General features: G+C 46.0%; 1 protein-coding gene across 1 annotated transcript in view; it reads right to left on the reverse strand.

The window, feature by feature from the left end:
• The window catches only part of C8A (complement C8 alpha chain), a 438,546-nt gene that overhangs the window by 266,415 nt on the left and 148,118 nt on the right, over window positions 1-24,013 (reverse strand). Inside the window, exon 4 of the mRNA XM_078670076.1 lies at window positions 22,921-23,065. Coding sequence (XP_078526202.1) covers window positions 22,921-23,065 — 145 coding nt within the window. The remainder of the gene's footprint in view (window positions 1-22,920; window positions 23,066-24,013) is intronic.

The following is a 24,013-nucleotide window of genomic DNA, read 5'->3' on the forward strand; positions in this document are numbered from 1 at the left end:
AGCTTTAGGAATGCAGAGGAAGAGGACTGAACTGATAATCTGGAATCATAACATACTCTTGGCAGACTCAGAGGCAGGGCCAAGCTGAACCGGGCACTGCGAGGCAGGCAGTAGGTGAAGGGTCGAGGATACAGGTGGGGGTTGTATCACTCCTCCGCGGGGCTTCAGGAGACAGGAGCTGAATCTGATGTCCGGGCCCTTTGGAGGCCTAGAAACGGGGACTTTACAATGGAATAACGTGCACACTGAGAAACGTGGCAACGTAGCTTTACATAGGCCTGATATTCGTAGTATTCACGAGAACTGGAAACTGGCATACTAGAGGTGGACACAACTGTAATTGCGTCTTTAATCAAACATGGGGAATAACATATGCATATTAATCATGCACATATAACATATGATGGAGGACGCGTAGGGACACAGAACATGGCAAAATTTACTTTTCCACATTCCCTCCTTGTCACTACGTTTCATCAGGAAACATCAATATTCATGATACCATCTATCATTTCATACAGTATCATTTGCTCGTCTCGAATTTTCTTGGAACGGGATTTAGAACGGGGCTTGGGACTAGGAATACAAGAGGTAGCACAAACGCCGCAAAGCGCAGGGCCACATTGTATACAGAGGCAGCAGCTGAATATAATCGCTACTGCAATACCTAGAAAGGACAAGACTTTCCATCCCCAGGCGGAAATTATATTCCAGAACCAACCGGACCATGTCCAGGTGCCTGGATCTTGGTGTAACAGATGGGCAATTTTATGGAGTCTGGTTATAGCTGAATAAACAGACGGCGCGTTATTTGGAATGAAAATGCAGCAACTAGATCCGATGACTCTACAGGCCCCGCCTCTATCGGCCAGTATGACGTCAAGGACGAGACGATTTTGCAAAACTACAAATCTCATAGCAGATTGCTCTTCGGTTAAGTTACCTAGAGCAGAGGCAGTCTCATTTACTACAGCTTCAAGGGTTCTGGTTAACCTGCGGATTAGTTTACTATTCTGGATAGGTCCTATAAAGAAAAAGAAACCTCTATTGAAATCTGTATACTGTTCTAGAGCAGTTTCAGTATAATCGACAATTGGGGACTCCCTTCTATGTCTAATGTGTACTAGATGTGTGTTTCTATGATAATCAGATGGGGCTAGGAAAACTGGTGGCAGTAGGAAGGCAATGTAACAGGTTCCCTCCCAATCGAGGGGCAGACGAACATATGCAGTTTGACCACAAATAAAATAAGAATGACGTGAAGCTTTGAAGATAGATTTCCCACTGTCACTATACTTGACAATAGTAGTACAATCACTATGTCCTACGTGTATGGAACCATTATTTCGGACACATAATTCGCCTTTGACTGGTAGTACTGAAATTGCAGGTAAATCTGGAGTGGAATCAGACTGAACATTCAGGACCATGAAATTCGAAGAATAATTACCTAAATTGTAAACTTCATTTTCTAGATCTAACCCGGTTCTGTGGGGAAGACCTTGCTTGTCTGGAAAACATGTACTGTTAAGAAAAGACATATCTGTTGAGGATGACGTTAACGTGGACCATGCTCCACACGAACCATTATGTGAAAAAGGATAAGGAAAGAGTGGCAGAACTCCCTTCGGTGTCTGGAAAGGGGGGAGTCGACCACACACCCAACAATTAGTGGCATTGCTGGTTTGGTGTGAATAATGTAACATGCGGATGAAAGAATTATTTCGCATAGCGAGGCGGTAAGAGAGTTCATGAGGAGGCAGATCACTAAACGTGTGTTCTACTGTAGCATTAGAAGACGTATTTACATGAGAAACTGGGAAACACAGGTAAAATGCATAACTGGTGCAGGAAATCATAATGCTGAGAAATAATATGAAACATAGAAAAATGATACATCGGATTGAGTTTTGACTAACTCTCTCACTATGGGGGTCTATTTTATACATGTCAGAAACAGTCTAACCGTTTCACCTAGGGGAGGACTTAGACAATCAAACTGGCTGACTTATTTTACTAGACCGGAGTTTCAACTTATACTCCTGCTGCGGAGTTTTCTCTAACAGGGGAGGGTTTGTAGCAATGTCTTTTGCGGGACAGTCCTTGAGAACAATATTTTGGCAATCCTTCAAATCCTGGGAAATGTTCTTTGAGACGGGTTTCAGTCCATAAAACTTCTTCACGTGCGAAAGGTGCACCCAGCCTTTGCGACCCTCCAACTTCACGGCCGTACGGGTGGCGAGGAGGACCTGTCGGGGCTCCTTCCAGCGTGGCTCCAGCGGACTTGAGCGGTCAAAATTCCGGACAAGGACCATGGATCCTGGAACGATTTCATGCGGTGCCACCTCGGTATTGTCTGGAAATGCGGCGGCAACCTGTGAACGACAAGAGTTGAGGGCAGACATCAAGGAAGCTAGGTAATCTGTCAGCATATTACTTGAAACATCGGTAATACTTCGGGGTCTAGGAGTACCCCACATGTTAGGGGGGCGGCCGAAAACGACCTCATACGGGGACAGACCTGATCTGGAATGTGCGACCATGCGCATATAGAACAAGGCAACTGGCAGAGCTACTAGCCAGTCCACACCTTTCTCTTTACAAATTTTTGCGATGCGAATTTTCAGGGTCTGGTTATGTCTCTCTACGAGACCGGCTGCTTCAGGATGGCGTACACAATGGAACTTCCACTGGTACCCTAACAATAGGGAAACGTGTTTCATTAACTCTGATGAGAATGGCTGGCCGTTATCAGAATATACGACCCTAGGGAGTCCATAACGGGGGAAGAACTCACGAACCAACTGCTTGGCAGTGGTCGCAGCTGTGTAATCTGGGACTGGATATGCTTCTGTCCACCTGGACAAAGCGCATACAACTACAAGGACATACTTGAAACCTCGACATCGCTCCATCTGAATATAATCCATCTGGAGGACTTCAAAAGGGTGGTCAGGAGGCTGGAATCCCCCTTGTTCCACCGGGACACTTTTACCTGGATTAAACTGACAACATATCATACAGGTACGGACTTTCTGCTTGGCTGCAGCTCGTAAATGCTTGTTGAACCAAATGTTCTGGATACTGTCTAACATAGCTTTTTCTCCTAAATGTGCTGGACTATGTGCGGTATTGATAATGACTTGAACCATAGAGTCGGGGAGAAACCATGTGGCTCTACCCTTCGTTAACCATCCTTGATCTGTCTGGACCCCTCCTTGTTCGGACCATTTCTTGATTTCTTCAGGAGTAGCATGTAACTGGATATCTATGACATCTTGTGTAGGGTCCTTAACTGTCATGCATGTAGTCGGATCTGGAGTGTGTGTCATGTTAACTGGAATGTCTGGAGTCTGTGCTGTAAGCTTGGCTGTGCGATCTGCTAGATCGTTACCCTGGGAAATAATGTCAGTAACTTTCGTATGTGCTTTGCACTTCATGATAGCAATGGATGTCGGTAAATGTATGGCATCTAACAGAGCTTGAATAAGGAGACCATGCTGAATCTTGGTTCCATGAGAAGTCATGAAACCTCTCTCCTGCCAGAGCACTCCAAAGTCGTGTACAACTCCGAATGCGTAGCGTGAATCTGTGTAAACATTAACTTTCCGGTTCTTAGCGTGTATGCAGGCTTGTGTCAGAGCAACTAGCTCTGCTGCTTGAGCGGACAGGGTGTCAATACGGTGTGTTTCAATAACCTCGGTGTCGGTAGTCACTGCATATGCGGCGACTAGTTCTCCTGTACTTGTTCTCATACATGAACCATCCACATAAAGTGTCAGGTCGGGATCTGGTAACGGAATATCTGTCAGATCTTGTCTTGGCTTTGTCGTAATGTTAACTACTTCCACACAGTCATGTGTGTCCGGACTTAAAGTAACTGATGGTAACAATGTAGCAGGATTTAAAACGTTGCAGCGTCTGATTTCTATGTGTGGCTGGAACAGTGTCAATTCATAACCTGTTAAACGTGCAATTGTCAAATGCTGAGTCTGTGTTCGGTTTAAAAGAACTTCCACGGAGTGTGGAACTTGTACTGTCAGGGAGTGTCCTAAGACTATGGAATCACCTTGTCTGATAGCTAGTGCTGTGGCTGCAACTGACTTGAGGCACGCAGGCAGAGCCTGGGCTACAGGATCTAATGTGCTCGAAAAATAAGCACATGGCTTGTATTGTCCTGCTTGATCTTGTGTGAGAACAGATAATGCTGTACCTTCACGTTCAGTGACGAAAAGTGTAAAAGGCTTACTGTAGTTTGGTGTAGCTAGAACTGGAGCTTGACATAGGGCTTTCTTTAACTCATTGAAACTGAGTGTATGTTCAGATGTCCAAGGGAGGACAGTCGATACGGCTGCCTCCTGTGTCGTTAACTGTATCAGTGGCTTGGCTAGGAATGCATACTGAGGAATCCATTGTCGGCAATAAGAAGTGAGGCCGATAAAAGCACGTACCTCCTTCTGGGTCTTGGGCTGAGGAAGACTCGCTATTAACTGGATACGGTCTGGTGTCAACTGCCTACCCCTCTTGGACAGTAAGTGTCCCAAGTAGACCACTTGCTGGACACAGAATTGAAGCTTAGAAGGGGACACCTTGTGCCCCATCTCGGCTAGGAAATACAAGACTGTAAGGGATGCTCGCTCGCAATCACGTTCAGAACGGGCTGTGATCAGTAGATCATCGACATACTGGAGCAGGGCAGTGTCAGTTGGCATGTGAATGTTGTCTAGTTGTCTCTTGAGTGCTTGACTGTAAATACTAGGACTTTCTGTGAAACCTTGAGGAGCTCGTGTGAACATATAGCTCCTTCCATTTAAACAAAATCCGAAAAGGAACTGGCTGTCTAGATGAATGGGGACACTGAAAAATGCATTCTTGAGGTCTATGACAGTGAAAAATGAAGCTTCGGAATCAATGGATGTTAATAGGGAAGAGATATCTGGGACTACTGGATACTGGGGAATAATACATTTATTAAGTTCTCGTAGGTCAATCACTAATCGATATACTGGGGGTGCATTTGGATCAGTACGTTTCATGACTGGAATGATCGGAGAATTGCATACATTGGAGTCAGTTTCTACAACTACTCCTTGAGCGATGAGCTCGTCAATAATTTTGGATAAGGCTGCTACAGCCTCAGGTGGCAATCTGTACTGTCTGATTCGTGGTAACACTACACCTGGCTTGAGAGTCACACGATGGGGTGTGATTTGCATGTAACCTACATCAGTTGGACCTTGCGCCCATAGATGCTGCGGAACATTAGACAATCTGGGATCAAAATCTCGTAATACATAGTGACCCTTGAAGTCACGTAGGAACAGACGTATTCCCTCTGGGGAACAGCATATAACTGCACCTAATTCTTTCAGTGTTTTAATGCCTAATAGGTTTTCTGGACATGACTTAGTAAGTAACAGATCAGTAGTACGGGACAATAGACCTACTTCTAGAGTAACTGGCTTTGATATTTCATTTACGATAGGTTTTCCTGAAAATCCAAGGGAAACATTTCTTGAGCCTGAGAGCGGAGCCCCTGGAACTTCGGCGTGACTAATTGTGGTCCTACTTGCCCCTGTATCAATCAAAAACTTTCTATCTTTCCCTAGTACTTGACTGTGAACATAGGGACCTTCTTGATCTACAGGTATCTTGATGAGAGGCAAGCCTACCTCCCTCTCTAGGCTGTTTCATGAATACTGCTGGTACTCTGGATACTCAGACTGTGCATACTGGTACATCTGCTGTGTAACATGCTGTGTTGCAGCGATGGGCTGCGGTGCTGTAACTGTCTGTGGTGCATTCTGTGGCTGAGGAGTCTGTGAAACTTGTTCTTGTCTAGGCGGACGTGGTCTTTCTTTAGTCTTACCGGTAGCTATGTTATGTTTCAGAACTGCACACTCGTTTATAAAATGACCTGGCTGTTTACAATAATTGCAGTTCCCTTTAACGGGAGCTGCAGGATGACTGGCTTGATTTGGACCCCTCTTCTGACTGTCTTGAGGAACAGATTGTGCAACTAGTACTTTCATTTTCGTGTCTTTCATACGCTTCCTTTCGTGGTCTTGCTCTTCCCTGATTCTATTCTGGTGGTATTGGAGCATCTGTAACATCTGGGACGGGGTATTAGCTTGCCAGGTACTTTCGACTTTCAAAACTCGATTTTTAATTTGTGGACTTGAATTCTCGACTAATTTAGTAACAAAAAGATGAGGGTATGACTCACTACTTGTCTTGAGGCCACTGTTGATGCTAAAACATTTCTCAAATCTAGAATAAAAATCACTAATGTCTTCATCTTGTTTCTGTTTACAGGCTGAGATTGCATCCCAGTCTTCTTTTCTAGTTGTCAATAATCTGGGTAAGACTTGTATTAATAATTCTGGTAATTCTTTACATTTCGCTCCAAGACCGGTACCTGGTACTCGTGCCTTATCTTCAGCTTCTAGAACTGCCCAATCGATCTTTTTCTCTCCCACCTCCCATTCTTTTTCCTTGAGCTTTTCATACACCCCTGCGGGCAGCAGAACCTTTAACATTTTAATTATATCTGGATACGTGTATTCTCCCATACGGAGCATGTCTTTTAATTCTCGGTGGAACCCTGCTGGATCTTTATCATGACAGGGAATTAATTTCTTCATCTCTAGGAGTTCCATCTTTGTAATCGGAGTGTAAACAAACACTCGTTCTAGTTCGCCACCCGTTCCTCTAACTGGGTGGACTTCTCGTAACGGATTCTGTCTCTCCATGTAAAATGGTTTACTTTCTGGGGGTGAGACATGAACAAAATGCGGGTTCAAAAACGTTCTATATTTGTGACGTTGTTCTAGAACGACACTAATTAAATCGGTACCTAAACCTTTCCATCTATACTGGAGTAACTCGTTCAGGATATCATGTAACGGGCCTGGATCAGAGTGCTGACCCTCATACAATGTAATGAGGTGCTGAATCATATACATACCCGCCAGTCGTTGCTCGGCTGGGGGCAATTTCAGAAACATTTGTGCCACTATTTCGTCTGGAAAAGTGGTAGAATCAGTAATCCATCGGACTGCTGATCGGACTAGTTCTTGTTCATGCATGGTACTCAACTCACTGTAACCGATTCGTGATTTCAGAATGTGATCGGTAGCTTGGAATACTTGTTCTAGAGAACCTTGTTCTGGTGCTGGATGATGGAAAGTAGACTTGTGTTCTAGGCGTAAATGGCGATCTGGAAATCTAGATTTTCCTACATACGCTATTCTGTCGGGATTCTCGTCCTCTACCTCTTCAGTATCAGAGTTACTTTCTTTCTCGCTTACTTGTGCTGCTTTACGTTGATCGTGTAACCTTATTATTTCTTTACGAATTTTCTTGTACATACTGTCCATAGCACTCATGGTTCTGTGCTTACCCTCGGCTATATTATCACTCCACTTTGTCAGGGTTCTCATTTCGGCTTGATCTTTGGACGGGTAATCTTGTTCTCTTATTAGACAATTGATCAGAAACTTTAATATCATGAGCTGGGTCTCAGCTTTCCTTTGAGACATGGCCTCGCCAATGCTTTCTGGATCATCCCCTGTACGGATGAAACGATATATTCTGTCTAGGTCTTTTTTCATATTCGGTAGGGTGACTAGATACTCGGCCACCCTTCTTACACGTAATGAATATAAAACCATATTATCCTCGCCTGGGACTGGATCATAGCCGCATTCATTAAGGGCTTTTCTTATTTCTGCTACAGACCGATGTCTGGGCGTACGCTGTGACGCTTGCATATTGTAATTCGGCTGTTGTTAAACGCTTGTGTGGCGGCGGGGTCTGAGGAGGACCTCCTCCTGCGGCCCCTAAACTAGAGTCGTCTACTGATGCTCTTCGTCCTGGCAGAGTGGGAAATGGAAATGCAGGCTGAACTTGTATGGCGGGCTGGACCGGGGGTACCGTAACAGGTACTCCGGTGTCTGGAGGAGCGGGAAGTGCCTGATCTACAGGGACTGGCGGAGCGCGAACAGGATTTGCATATTCTGGGACTGTGTCGTCCAAATAGGACGAAATAAAAATATCAGCTGCGGTCGGTTTGTGACGTAGCTTGGTCGGAACTAATGGTGGCGGAAAGTTACTGGATGCCTCCGGGGTCGCTTTTGGCAAGCCCTCGGCAAGAAGAGGATACATACCCTTAATAAGAGCATTCCTCTGTCTCTCTGATTGTTCAGTTCTAATTCGTTCACCTATCTCGATTAACTCTTTTTCTTGTGCTCGTTCTGAGGATTCTCTACTTAATTCTGACTTTCTGATTTCTTTTTCGGTTCTTTTATGAGCTTCTTTGCGCCATAACTCGATGGCATCTTTCTGTGACTGTCTGGCTTTCTTTTTCCATAATGCTTCTTCTACTCGCATGATGCACTCGGCATCCCATGTGCCCGATACGGGCCATCTATACTTTTCTTCTAACTGTTTGGTATACTCTACCCATAAATCTAGATACAATATGGCGCTTATGCCATGCTTCTGATACATAAAATGACCTGGACTGTCCCTAGGCGGAACTGGAACTGCTGCTTCCAGCAGACCCTTTCTAGTTTTTAACTGACGTAACTTAGAAAACAAGGGCATGACTGGACTGTAATCTAGACACAATACAATACACAATGAACACGATACTTATTCCCCATTCATACCACGACATTAAAATACATGAAGAACATCATAACATAACAGTTCGGACAGAATATTACCTGGAATACTGAGAACAGAAACACAAGAATTTCTCGAGAACGGAACAGACTAGAGTTACTGGATGCACTGCTGAAACAGTACGGAACATACCGGTCCCATAAAGGGACGCATCAAGACCCGTATCCACCTAGGTGAACACTTCGTTTGTGGGTCTGTGTACCACCAACCCACGGACCAGAGTCAATTTAGATTGACCCTGTCTAGATACTACCCCAGCGACGGTACTCACCGGGCAGCAAGAACGGAAGGCCTCGGATCGGACTGGACTGCTACGACGACGGACGACGAACTTCGGACTTCAGTTACGGGTGGACCTCCGGATACCTCGGACCTTGGACTCTCGGCTTGGGCTCTGGTCGGGACTCGCCGCGTTCCTCCACCGTCTCGTCTGGATGCTGGACCGCCTCCTCCGTCTCCTCCGTGGGCCTGAGGGATACTTGAAGCAGAAATATCTGCCGGTGCGCAGAAGAGTTCCGTCACGACTGCAGAGGGTCAGGGGGTCGGCGTGGCTTCACCGACGCGTGGGGAAAGGGCAAGTCCCTGTTCGGGCGCCATTATGTGGTAAATAAATAAATAATACCCTATTTTTGAATGAATAAATGAATAACAGATAGCTCAATAAATAAGAGTCAAGATTCGAGGTAGTAGGAGTTTTGCAGGTTTAATACAGCATAAGGACAGGAATAGGACCACCTGCACAGGAATAGGATGGCAGCGCTGCCGGGGACAGGATCGGGAATGACGGCGTAACTTTTAATAACAGTACATGAGCATATATACATAACGCAAACACATAGCATTACATTGCAATAGGCGTAGCGGTGGGTGGAGCAACAGGCGTGACGCGTAGCAGTCGCGAAAGATAAGGGTGAAAAGAGGTGTAACAGGGCGTATACATAGACATGTGATGCAAACGTAACAGAATATGTCATGAATGGGGCGGAAACCATGGAGGGGGCTACCTGAGAAGCCGGGACCTCTAACCTGATGGTGCGCGCAAACTGGCAATGACGTATCACTAGGAGAAGCTGGGGGCTTCGAACTCTGTGCTAGGAGCAGAGACTGAAGTCTGGAGAGTCAGGGCGACATGTACCTAAGCAGTATCTAGTATCTGATGTTTAGGGAACATGTTGATATAAACTAGAAGTCAGGAGGGGAAAGGCTAACAGACACTAAGACTGGACCATGCATTATTCTACATGTAGTGCGTGATGAAGAATATTAAATGACCATTAATACAGTATTTCTCTAACATGGGGCCATAAAGGCTAGACAATGACGGAAACTATTGATGCAGTTCAGTAGCTTTAGGAATGCAGAGGAAGAGGACTGAACTGATAATCTGGAATCATAACATACTCTTGGCAGACTCAGAGGCAGGGCCAAGCTGAACCGGGCACTGCGAGGCAGGCAGTAGGTGAAGGGTCGAGGATACAGGTGGGGGTTGTATCACTCCTCCGCGGGGCTTCAGGAGACAGGAGACAGGAGCTGAATCTGGTGTCCGGGCCCTTTTGAGGCCTAGAAACGGGGACTTTACAATGGAATAACGTGCACACTGAGAAACGTGGCAACGTAGCTTTACATAGGCCTGATATTCGTAGTATTCACGAGAACTGGAAACTGGCATACTAGAGGTGGACACAACTGTAATTGCGTCTTTAATCAAACATGGGGAATAACATATGCATATTAATCATGCACATATAACATATGATGGAGGACGCGTAGGGACACAGAACATGGCAAAATTTACTTTTCCACACCATCACCACCCCTTGTTGCAAATAATTTTGTCCACCCTAAGCGTGGAAGGGTATACTCATATGTGAGTCCCTTGCTCATTGCACCATCAGGATTCAAGCAAGCTGGGCCGAAGACGGCTGAAATGCCAGAAACCGGTCCCCGGAAGCTTGTTTCCTTCCCAGTGTAAGAATTGGCTTTTGTAGTCTGGTCTGCCCTGTTCCCATGATGCACTGGGCCAGGGACAGACTAATTTGCATACAGCCAGGTTCTGAAACTGGGATGGTGCAATGAGCTAAAAAACGGTGTTGGATCTAGCCCTGATCTCTTGACTGGGTTAGAGTACTCTGCTTAATTCAGAGACTCTGTCCATCACCACCCCTTGTTGCAAATAATTTTGTCCACCCTAAGCGTGGAAGGGTATACTCAGATGTGAGTCCCCTGCTCATTGCACCATCAGGATTCAAGCAAGCCGGGCCGAAGACGGCTGTAATGCTAGAAACCGGTCCCCGGAAGCTTGTTTCCTTCTCAGTGTAAGAATTGGCTTTTGTAGTCTGGTCTGCCCTGTTCCCATGATGCACTGGGCCAGGGACAGACTAATTTGCATACAGCCAGGTTCTGAAACTGGGATGGTGCAATGAGCTAAAAAACGGTGTTGGATCTAGCCCTGATCTCTTGACTGGGTGAGAGTACTCTGCTTAATTCAGAGACTCTGTCCATCACCACCCCTTGTTGCAAATAATTTTGTCCACCCTAAGCGTGGAAGGGTATACTCAGATGTGAGTCCCTTGCTCATTGCACCATCAGGATTCAAGCAAGCCGGGCCGAAGACGGCTGTAATGCCAGAAACCGGTCCCCGGAAGCTTGTTTCCTTCCCAGTGTAAGAATTGGCTTTTGTAGTCTGGTCTGCCCTGTTCCCATGATGCACTGGGCCAGGGACAGACTAATTTGCATACAGCCAGGTTCTGAAACTGGGATGGTGCAATGAGCTAAAAAACGGTGTTGGATCTAGCCCTGATCTCTTGACTGGGTGAGAGTACTCTGCTTAATTCAGAGACTCTGTCCATCACCACCCCTTGTTGCAAATAATTTTGTCCACCCTAAGCGTGGAAGGGTATACTCAGATGTGAGTCCCTTGCTCATTGCACCATCAGGATTCAAGCAAGCCGGGCCGAAGACGGCTGTAATGCCAGAAACCGGTCCCCGGAAGCTTGTGTCCTTCCCAGTGTAAGAATTGGCTTTTGTAGTCTGGTCTGCCCTGTTCCCATGATGCACTGGGCCAGGGACAGACTAATTTGCATACAGCCAGGTTCTGAAACTGGGATGGTGCAATGAGCTAAAAAACGGTGTTGGATCTAGACCTGATCTCTTGACTGGGTGAGAGTACTCTGCTTAATTCAGAGACTCTGTCCATCACCACCCCTTGTTGCAAATAATTTTGTCCACCCTAAGCGTGGAAGGGTATACTCAGATGTGAGTCCCTTGCTCATTGCACCATCAGGATTGAAGCAAGCCGGGCCGAAGACGGCTGTAATGCCAGAAACCGGTCCCCGGAAGCTTGTTTCCTTCCCAGTGTAAGAATTGGCTTTTGTAGTCTGGTCTGCCCTGTTCCCATGATGCACTGGGCCAGGGACAGACTAATTTGCATACAGCCAGGTTCTGAAACTGGGATGGTGCAATGAGCTAAAAAACGGTGTTGGATCTAGCCCTGATCTCTTGACTGGGTGAGAGTACTCTGCTTAATTCAGAGACTCTGTCCATCACCACCCCTTGTTGCAAATAATTTTGTCCACCCTAAGCGTGGAAGGGTATACTCAGATGTGAGTCCCTTGCTCATTGCACCATCAGGATTCAAGCAAGCCGGGCCGAAGACGGCTGTAATGCCAGAAACCGGTCCCCGGAAGCTTGTTTCCTTCCCAGTGTAAGAATTGGCTTTTGTAGTCTGGTCTGCCCTGTTCCCATGATGCACTGGGCCAGGGACAGACTAATTTGCATACAGCCAGGTTCTGAAACTGGGATGGTGCAATGAGCTAAAAAACGGTGTTGGATCTAGCCCTGATCTCTTGACTGGGTGAGAGTACTCTGCTTAATTCAGAGACTCTGTCCATCACCACCCCTTGTTGCAAATAATTTTGTCCACCCTAAGCGTGGAAGGGTATACTCAGATGTGAGTCCCTTGCTCATTGCACCATCAGGATTCAAGCAAGCCGGGCCGAAGACGGCTGTAATGCCAGAAACCGGTCCCCGGAAGCTTGTTTCCTTCCCAGTGTAAGAATTGGCTTTTGTAGTCTGGTCTGTCCTGTTCCCATGATGCACTGGGCCAGGGACAGACTAATTTGCATACAGCCAGGTTCTGAAACTGGGATGGTGCAATGAGCTAAAAAACGGTGTTGGATCTAGCCCTGATCTCTTGACTGGGTGAGAGTACTCTGCTTAATTCAGAGACTCTGTCCATCACCACCCCTTGTTGCAAATAATTTTGTCCACCCTAAGCGTGGAAGGGTATACTCAGATGTGAGTCCCTTGCTCATTGCACCATCAGGATTGAAGCAAGCCGGGCCGAAGACGGCTGTAATGCCAGAAACCGGTCCCCGGAAGCTTGTTTCCTTCCCAGTGTAAGAATTGGCTTTTGTAGTCTGGTCTGCCCTGTTCCCATGATGCACTGGGCCAGGGACAGACTAATTTGCATACAGCCAGGTTCTGAAACTGGGATGGTGCAATGAGCTAAAAAACGGTGTTGGATCTAGCCCTGATCTCTTGACTGGGTGAGAGTACTCTGCTTAATTCAGAGACTCTGTCCATCACCACCCCTTGTTGCAAATAATTTTGTCCACCCTAAGCGTGGAAGGGTATACTCAGATGTGAGTCCCTTGCTCATTGCACCATCAGGATTCAAGCAAGCCGGGCCGAAGACGGCTGTAATGCCAGAAACCGGTCCCCGGAAGCTTGTTTCCTTCCCAGTGTAAGAATTGGCTTTTGTAGTCTGGTCTGCCCTGTTCCCATGATGCACTGGGCCAGGGACAGACTAATTTGCATACAGCCAGGTTCTGAAACTGGGATGGTGCAATGAGCTAAAAAACGGTGTTGGATCTAGCCCTGATCTCTTGACTGGGTGAGAGTACTCTGCTTAATTCAGAGACTCTGTCCATCACCACCCCTTGTTGCAAATAATTTTGTCCACCCTAAGCGTGGAAGGGTATACTCAGATGTGAGTCCCTTGCTCATTGCACCATCAGGATTCAAGCAAGCCGGGCCGAAGACGGCTGTAATGCCAGAAACCGGTCCCCGGAAGCTTGTTTCCTTCCCAGTGTAAGAATTGGCTTTTGTAGTCTGGTCTGTCCTGTTCCCATGATGCACTGGGCCAGGGACAGACTAATTTGCATACAGCCAGGTTCTGAAACTGGGATGGTGCAATGAGCTAAAAAACGGTGTTGGATCTAGCCCTGATCTCTTGACTGGGTGAGAGTACTCTGCTTAATTCAGAGACTCTGTCCATCACCACCCCTTGTTGCAAATAATTTTGTCCACCCTAAGCGTGGAAGGGTATACTCAGATGTGAGTCCCTTGCTCATTGCACCATCAGGATTCAAGCAAGCCGTGCCGAAGACGGCTGTAATGCCAGAAACCGGTCCCCGGAAGCTTGTTTCCTTCCCAGTGTAAGAATTGGCTTTTGTAGTCTGGTCTGCCCTGTTCCCATGATGCACTGGGCCAGGGACAGACTAATTTGCATACAGCCAGGTTCTGAAACTGGGATGGTGCAATGAGCTAAAAAACGGTGTTGGAACTAGCCCTGATCTCTTGACTGGGTGAGAGTACTCTGCTTAATTCAGAGACTCTGTCCATCACCACCCCTTGTTGCAAATAATTTTGTCCACCCTAAGCGTGGAAGGGTATACTCAGATGTGAGTCCCTTGCTCATTGCACCATCAGGATTCAAGCAAGCCGGGCCGAAGACGGCTGTAATGCCAGAAACCGGTCCCCGGAAGCTTGTTTCCTTCCCAGTGTAAGAATTGGCTTTTGTAGTCTGGTCTGCCCTGTTCCGATGATGCACTGGGCCAGGGACAGACTAATGCTTAATTCAGAGACTCTGTCCATCACCACCCCTTGTTGCAAATAATTTTTCCAATCCCAGGCAGTTGACCCAGATTCCTCTAATCTCAGAGACCGAGTTCCCTGTCCTCCTTAGGAAGATCGCCTCTAGATCCCCTACAGATTGTTGCCCTCCCTTGGTCCTTCGGGAGGCTTTCATAGCCTGCCCCTCCCCTCCCCTGGCACTATTGAACAATTCGCTCTCTTCCGGCACTGTCCCCGGATCTTTTAAAAGCGCCGAGGTCATGCCATCTTAAAAAAACCCACAGCAGACCCTATGATCATGAGCAATTTCCGCCCCATTTCCCTTCTCCCCTACCTCAGCAAAGTCCTTGAGTCCCATGTGACCAATACCCTGAACACCTTCATCGAAGACTCCCATTTCCTTGCCCCCCAACAGGCTGGCTTCAGACCGAACCACTCCACTGAATCGGTCATACTTTCAGTCATGGAGGAACTGCGGAGAGGCGCGGACTCCAACATCAGCCAGGTTTTGGTACTCCTGGATCTGTCGGCCGCCTTCGACACGGTCGACCATGATATCCTGGTCGCCCGTGTCGGAGAGGCCGGCATCCGGGGCTCTGCCCTGGCCTGGGTCCGCTCCTTCTTGAGCAACCGCCGCCAGGCGGTTCTACTCTCTCAGTTCTCCGCTGATTAGGTTGAGCTCAGTGTGGAGTGGAAAAACGATGGATTTGGGCCCAGATCTTTGGACTGGGGTGAATGTGTGACATTGATCCACATTCTGTCCATCATTGTTGTGTTTGCAATTACCGCTCTAAGTGTACTGGGGATGCTCAGACGTGAGTCCCAGGCACTCCACACCACTGGAATCAAGCTAGCCGGGCTGATGAGAGGTGTTACCTCGAAACCGGGCCGGTCCTCGGATGCTTGTTTCCGTTCTGGGAAGGACATGGCTTTTGTAGTTCGGACTGGACTGTTCCCATGGGGCACAGGGTCAGCGCTGATTTGCATATCGCCATTGTCTAACCCAGGGTGGTGTGGAGTGGAGAAACGATGGATTTGGGCCCAGATCTTTGGACTGGGGTGAATGTGTGACATTGATCCACATTCTGTCCATCATTGTTGTGTTTGCAATTATTTCTCTATGTCCCAGCGCCAAGAAACCGTATGGTGTTAGTTGCGCTTTATAAGTTCCTTTTACATTACATTACAAAATTTGATTTAATTGGAGTATTTGTTCATATGTTTAAATGTATTTGCCCATCTATGAGTAAAAATTAAAATGTGCATAACTTAAGGGACTTAAAGTGTTTATGAGATAAAGAGGTTGCTTCTCTCAAACATGAATCATTTAAGCTGCAGCCAGCACATCACTTTGGCTCATAGATGTAGTCTCTGCATTTGGCCAATGTATATGCTATATTTTAATTTCTAAACACTCATGCCAGATTTTGAATAGTATTGTATATGGTTAAAATAACTACAACTGAGTTTTAACTAACTAATTGCCACAAGCAAGCTTAGTGAAGAAGATATGGATACAATAACTATCAGTTGCACCAAAAGGAACCAAATTTCCTTTGCGAAAATTATAATTATAGGTATGTGAGTTCGCTCTTCCATAAAATACTTTCTAATATAATCTAATTTGGTTATTAAGTTAATGTTCTTTAAAAATAGATTAATGTCTACCCCCATGGTAAAAGAAAACATGCTACTGGGTTTGAACGGCACAATTTTGAAATGTTTTTAACACCACCCTTATTTCCATCGCGCTTGTGTAAAGCCAGTGGAAGTTCATGCAGGTAAGCACAATGGGGCGGGGGCAGGGGTGTGGGTGTGAGCATGGCAAATGACAGAATAGGGAGAATAAAATAAACAATTGAATAAAACCACCTACCTTGTGCTAGCCGTATCGCCAAGTTGATGATCCGTAAGACGGTGGCCTAACGTGGCCACGGTCTCATGGATGTGGGGTAAGGGTGACGCTCCACAACCATTTGTCAATTCAGTTGATGTAGGTCTATGCATAGTCTGATTTCTCCAGTTCTCTTTTTGCCCACTACCATTGGAGAAACCATGAAGATACAAAGATAGGCTCAGTTATTTATTCCTTCTGCCTATTGTCCAATGTCTCCTCAACATCATTATGCGTGGAGACTGGAACATTGCATAATTTCTGTTTGATGGGCATTTCCTTCTTTCCATCTTGATGAAATGTTGGAGTCCTTTTAAATGCACCAAACGTCCAGCAAAAACAACTTCATATTCCTCTGGGACACAGGTACAGTTAACATTGAAAGCACTAAACCCATAAGGTGTCTTGCATGGTTTAATTATCATACACAGATTCTGCTGCTCAGACTTCCTTGTCATCAACAAATATCTTGACCACAGCTGTTCTTCCCTCAAACGTCAATTTGCCTTCAGAGATACCCTTAAGGTTAATTATATGCCCTACATAGGCTCCAGGTGTAAAGGAGCTAAGCTACAGTAAATCCTTTCTTGGAAAATTGTCATATTTTTCTTTAGTGATAATAGTAATTTGTGAACTAGTGGTGCATCTTTGTTGATCATTTTATCCAGAATGGCAACTAACAGGATAAAATCATTCATGTGTCCATCAATCATCAATCATATCCATCATTTTGGATTGCAAAAACCTTTTTGTTGGCAAAATTGTCCCTACTTTCCAATTCTGGCATTCCTTTCCAAGTGCAAGGCAATATTTTAAAAGACTCAACATGTATGTTAAATCCACAGTTGTAATATCCACTCTGGCTGGATTCATCCTGTTTGTGTCTAAGCATGTTCATTCTAAACAGAGGCCTTGAATTATAATGTTTGCGTTGTGCATCAGTTAATAGAATATTTACATAATTAGACCATCTCGCTAGTTTTTTAAGCCTCACCTCCTTAGCATGGCATCTTAAGTATACTGATTACATTATTGAGGATTGGGTTCTTTGGGCACAGTAAGCTTTCCTGTGTACATGGAGTACATCTTAGACCTGGCATCATCAGCCTGAATTTTTACTGTATGCTGGATTTAATTTTTGCTGGTCTAGATGCTTTGAGCACTTTGCCACTGCTGATCAGTGCCAAAGTGCAAGTACTCCCTCTGTAAATTGTGAATATTGATTGGTGTTTCCATGCTTTGGCTTGTTTGACTTACCAGTAAATCCCTAGTACAGTGCACTGTGTGTGCCCAGGGCCTGTATGTTAAATGCTGCTAGTAGGCCTGCAGCACTGATTGTGCCACCCACACAAGCAGCCTTTCTAAGGGGGTCTCAGGCCATCCACTGCAGTGTCTGCACACAATCTCTACTGCCATGTCGACCTGGCAAGTGCACCCACTTGCCAGGCCCTAACCTCCCCTTTTTTTTACATGTAAGTAACCCCTAAGGTAGGCTCATAGTACCCTTGTGGGCAGGGTGCAGTGTATGTGAAAGGTAAGCCATGTTCTGATGTGTGTGACATGTCATTATAGTGAAATACAGTGTATTTCATTTTTCACTATTGAAAGTCTATCTATTCCATAGGATACAATGGGAGTTTGTTTATAACGTCTTATAAGTATAACTTCCCACTGGGACAAGATAGACAGTTGGAGTTTAGTATGCTTGAACTCAGAATCTAAAAATGCATCTTTTAGTAAATATGATTTTTATATTATGTGTTTGAAAATACCACTTTTAGAAAGTGGGTATTTTTTTGCTTAGCCATCCTGTGTGTCTCTGCTGGTTTGAGGATTGACTGTCTGGATTTGGAGTGACATGGGCTGGGAGTGCACATTCTCTTCAGACAGCCACTTGGGGGTTAAGGTGGGTCCTGCCTTTCCTGGATGAGTCAAGGCTGGGCTGAATTCCTGGGCTGCATTTAGAGTAGAAGGAGGAGATTTGTTTGCACCTGAATGGACCTGGTCTGACTTACATATTCATGTCTCCACCTCCTGCTGGGAAGCTGGTTTATGGAGGACAGATTTTTGGGGACTGAGCACAGAACCTCTCTTCCACAAGAGAACAAAGAGAATTGAGTATAAATATTGGGTCCCAGACCCCAGAGTTTTTGGAATACTTCTGGACTTAAGAGGGATCTCTGCCAAAGAGAAGAGCTGGGAAAGCGGCAGAAGAAGAACTGCCCCTTTGCTGTCTGCTATCTGACGTTGGCTTGCAGTGGCTGTTTCTGCCAAGGAGAGGACAAAGACTTTGCTGTGTGCTGTGTATCCTGCTTGACGAAGGTCTCCAAGGGCTTGAAGTAGAGCTTGCCTCGTGTTCTGAAGTCTCAGGGACACATATACTTCACCACCAGCTCCCCTGAACTTCCTTGCTGGGAGTTCTGACCTGCCAAGAGGTGCCTGTTCCTGTGTTGGGCCTCTGGAGGTTGATTCTGCTGCCGGGAGCTGGGAAAAGACAAGCATCTAAAGAAGTGTGATGCATTTTCACCCGTTTACCACACATCACCATTCTGCCATTGAAGAAACCGACCCAGCGCTTGCCTGTGGCTGGATAAATCAACACACGCCGAATCTTGTGTACCCTTCTCTGAAGTCCGAGATCACTGCACCGACTCCGACGCAGGTCCTGCTGTGCAAAGCCAAGAACCGACACCTCATGGACCGCGGCTGGAGAGATCAATGCAGTACCATTTGCAACCACTGCATCATCGATCACGAATCCCCATGCATCGCACCAGGGCACCAAGTCTACAACAATGCCGGGGCCCCAGTAAGAAACCGACGTATCACCTCCTCTTCAGTAAAGAACCGACACATCACTTCCCGAGCGTTGCAGTAAGGAACTGATGCATCACATCCCCTGGAGAAAGGAACCAAGACATCACCTTCACTGTGGCTGTTTTTGCTTTTGATTTTGACACATCCAAGGTACTTTCGGGTCCGTTAGGATGGCGGGCGGACTTTGTCCACCTGCCATCCCGACGCAAAAAGGGACTGCCCGCCATAAGGGCGGGGGTCCCGTTTGGGCCATTAGGATGCGCCCGCCGCAATGCTAGAAATGCACACCAAGCAGTTCAATGTACAATGTGACAGTCACCGCGCTGTGCCTGCCACTTTGTATATTGAAATGTAGGTGGAAACATAGGTACCCCCCCATGTGCACCCCCAGCCCCCAGAATCCTTGGGGCCCCGCAGCGGGACCCTGTAAATGATTCCCGCATGCCTTTACATGTGACTGGCCCCATCATAATATGGTCGGCGGAGTCTAACAGACACCGCCACCATATTAACTCTTTTCCGCCAGTTGACCGGACGGAAAAGCGGCGGACGGTCTTACCGTCCACCGTGGTCCCCCCACCATAGTAATATGGCGGGGGGAAATGGGTGGCAGGCGGGGGCAGATGTCCGTTCCAACTGTCCACCATTCCCAAACATTCTAAAGATACTGCATGGGGTGCAGAGCACGCAAACACAAACACACAAAGAAGGGGTGCAGGGTAGACGGAAAGACAACAAAAAACATGACAGGCAATTGTGCAAAAATATATACACAGTATGCTTTTAGCGATTTTGCATCATTTGCAATTTTTTGCCGAAAAATGTCAGGTGCATTCGATTTTTTTTCTCAAGTGCAGCAGGGTAAAACACGTTTTTAAATTGTAACCTTCATAAATTGCAAATATATAAGCAGACTCTCTTACTGAGCTTGAAAAAATAAAAACATGTTCTGGCCGCAGGGATCTACCCGCCTCTACATTTTGTTATGCTACTTCCTATTTTTTTTACTATCTCCATGTAGTTGAACAACTGTTTCAGGTGGTGGGTGTACTATAGCAAAATCCAAGGAGATTGCATAAGCATAGCCAATAATTCATGTAGCTAATAGGAACTTCTAAATAGTTCCTTCCTTACCCTAAGATTATCATGGCTCTCTATGGTTGTATTTCATTTGGAAATACATTCCACTGTATTGCTCCCTCACATGCGCAGGATCAAAGCTATGGCTTTCTTAATCCTTAGCTCTCTGCTTTACATAAATGTTCTCGAGATTCTCTATCTGACCAGTAAAGATATTAGCTATTGAATGCATTTACAGCAAGCAGTCTGATGGATCAGATTCTGGCCTTAAAACTTTACCCAGAACTTTATCAAGAGCAAATGGATGTTCAATAACACAACACTAGTGGCATGTCACCCTCTTCCTTTAGAATAAAATCACTCTTGCTGCTCTGTTATCGAAACTCAACAGACTATGAAGCAGATTATTTTGGCATCCTCATCTTCTCTGCATCGGTACAATAGAGCGTTGACAGAAGTAGGTACTTAAAAGTGAACCGTAATTAGTGTGGTGGAGAAAGAAAAATTATTTCTTGTCATCTCCAACTGAAAATTGCAGCTTCCTTCAATATATTTGATCTGTTTTTATTTAGGCATGCCTTGATCAGAAGAGATTCCAAAAGTGTTCACAATTACACTGGTCAGTTGAGTTTTAAGTCATATCAGTTGAACTGGGGAGCCAAAAGACCTATCCAGTGAAAAAAATTATATTCAATTAAATGATGTGTCATGAAATGTAAAACTAAGAATCCAAATGAAACCATAATCACCTCAGCAGCCGGTAACATAAAGCCTTTGAAACCTGAGTGGGACAGTGTGAACCCCAATGGACACCTCCAGCTAATGCTTCTTGTTGTGAGAGAAAAGGCCCAACTTTCTCGTGCTAAATCCAGACAACCATAAAGAAGGCCTGTCTGGACTTGATGATGATTCTCAGTCCATGAATATTTTGTGATATGAACCTCTTAAAAGGCCACAAGTCCAGCTCCTTCCCTAGCAGAGAGGGCCAAATGCAGAAACACAGCCTTCAAAACAGAGATAGGCTCCTCAAAAAGATAGCAAATATAAAATACTGTACTCAAGGTAAACTTGAGAATCCAGTTTGTGGGCTGCAAGGTACAGACATAGACAATTGAGCATTGGCTCTCATCCTCCCTACACCAACCTGCATTGGTGCCGGGCCTGAGAAATGGTTATGAGGCTGGATTTCCATAAAATATGATGAACAGAAGAATATAAAAGGGTTTGGCTTACATAGCTAGGATGATCAAGTCTTGACAAATGAAAAGGATAAAACTGAATTTCACTTGCTCTCGTCTACTTAGCAGAATGACTTGAAAGGCATAGCGTGTATGTATAGCCCAAACAATGAAGAGGCTAATGCTTTCACTATAGATTACACAGAGATATGGGAGGTGGGCACTTTGTCCGCCCGCCATTGTAACAGTAAACGGGACCGACCGCCAGAGGTGCGGCGGTCCCGCTATGCCAATTAGGATCCGCCGCCACCCTGACGGTCGCATCCTGCATATTATGCATTGCGGCAGGCGGTGCTGTCAGCCGCACCCACTGCAATGCAAAATATGCATGTTGTGCATTGGCATGCACAACGTGACAGGCACTGCGTGGTGCCTGCCACCCTGTGCATGCCAATGAAGGGGGGTACCATGGGTACCCCCCAAATGCAGGTATCCACCTTCATCCCCCTGGGGGCCCACAATGCCCTCGCATGCCTTTCTATGGCAGAGTCTCCCCCATGGAAAGGCATGGAGAAGTGTGGCTCAATGGTTAGAGCGGCAGACCCTGATGCAGAAGTCAGTTCAATTCCCACCTCGGCGGGTCTTGGGCTCAATTTCCTCGGACTTGATAATTCTCGCCTCGGTGCCCATTCTAATCAAGAGTCCCACTATGCAACTCTGGGCAATAGCTTGCTTAATCTCCACAACGGCCCCAACAACGCTAGGATGCCTGGCTTCACCTTGGGGGTGCCCAGGAGTGGGCACTTCACAGGGAAAGGCCAGGAAGGGTTCCTCAGCGGTATTCAATAAGTGCTGAGATGCCTCCGGGTAGTCGTGCGCTATACAAGTACCTCTACATTTACATTTACATTTACATTTACGCACCCATCCTAATATGGATGGCGGTGCCTGCAAGGTACCGCCACCATATTGTGGGCCTTTTCGCCCGGCAGGCAATTGTGACAATTGTCTGCCGACAGAAAAGCAGTTGACAGTCTTTCTGTCTGCCGTGGTACCCACCATGCTAATGTGGTGGGGGTAAATGGCCGTCAGGCTGGGAGTCCTGGTGGGCGAATCGCCACTGCCATTCGGGCGGTGGCGGTCCGCCCGTGATCATAATAGGCTCCTTAGTGACACAAATGATAACGTGGGAAGGATCTTTGTATTTTTTCAGATTATCACAAGAGTGAACAAATGTGTTGGTCTCTTTTCATTTGTTTTCCATTTTTACTGAGAGAGACAGATGAGGGATAACAGCTACAGTAATCTTTTTAAAAAGAGTTTAATTAATTGAAGGTGGTACCTTTGCATTCATTACATTTTTGCATCAGGCAATGTTACACAACTAAAGACCAGAATGTGACTCACCCTCGCGCTGCTTTCTCAGAACCAGGAATTGGAAATAGGTCTCTGCAAAAACTGTCATTGAAAGCATCCTCACAGGCTTCCTCATCAGACGAATCTCTGCAGTCCGGTTCTCCATTACAAACTAAGTTGCGGTTGATGCAGCGACCTGGCATTATAAATGATTTGTTATGAGGCTTTAAAATGTACACTAGCATATACTAAAGCTTGAGAATTTCACTATCATTGTTTTCATCTCTAAACATGAACAGCTCTTATTTTTGGGCAGTTGATAGATAATCACAGTATATTTAAAGTACAATTACCTAGAGAAAATAAATCTGAGCATGTATATATATTGTAAGTAGGGTGCTTAAGAAACAAAATAGGCAATTCAAGTTAAAATTAATTAATTGAATTCATGATTCAGACTAAGGTCCTGATTAGGATGGCAGTTGGACCATGACCAATAGGCTGTCAGTGGCATTCCAACCAACATCCAGCAGAGCGGTCCGACCGCTGCATTATGATGCGGTCAGTCAAACCGCATCAGTCAGAGGACTGACCAACACTTTCTATGGGTTCAAGGAGCCCGTCGGTCGGATTGTATACCCTAAAACAGGGGTGGTTCCTGTGGAGGCATCACAGTAGGGATTACGATGCCCATTCCAACTGCTTTTTCATGGTGGTCCGACCACCATGAAAAGGCAGTTGGAATGGGACTTTGGGGGTCCCTAGCATGGCCCCCGTTCCCTATGAGCACTCGCAATCGGCCCAGGGGGGTACATGTGTTGCCCCCCCAAACATCCATGCCCATGGTGCCTGTCACACAATGCATGGCTGTTTGCAAAATTGCTTTTAACGTTGAGGCTTGTACTGCAGCCCTTATCCAGGCTGCAAGCCACAATGGTAGAAGGATTTTTTACGAATGCTTACACGGTGGTCGCATTGTAATTGGGTAGGTGAAACTGCTGACATATAGTCGGTCTGATACCTTTCCGAAACGATGACGGTTGGACGCTCATCCGACCGCCATCGTAAGGAACCACCTCAGAGACATATTCCTTAACTGAAGTAGCTATAACTCTTGCTCCACCATGCACAGTCAACATACATG

This window comes from Lissotriton helveticus, chromosome 1_2 (genome assembly GCF_964261635.1).
Source record: "Lissotriton helveticus chromosome 1_2, aLisHel1.1, whole genome shotgun sequence".
NCBI lineage: Eukaryota > Metazoa > Chordata > Amphibia > Caudata > Salamandridae > Lissotriton > Lissotriton helveticus.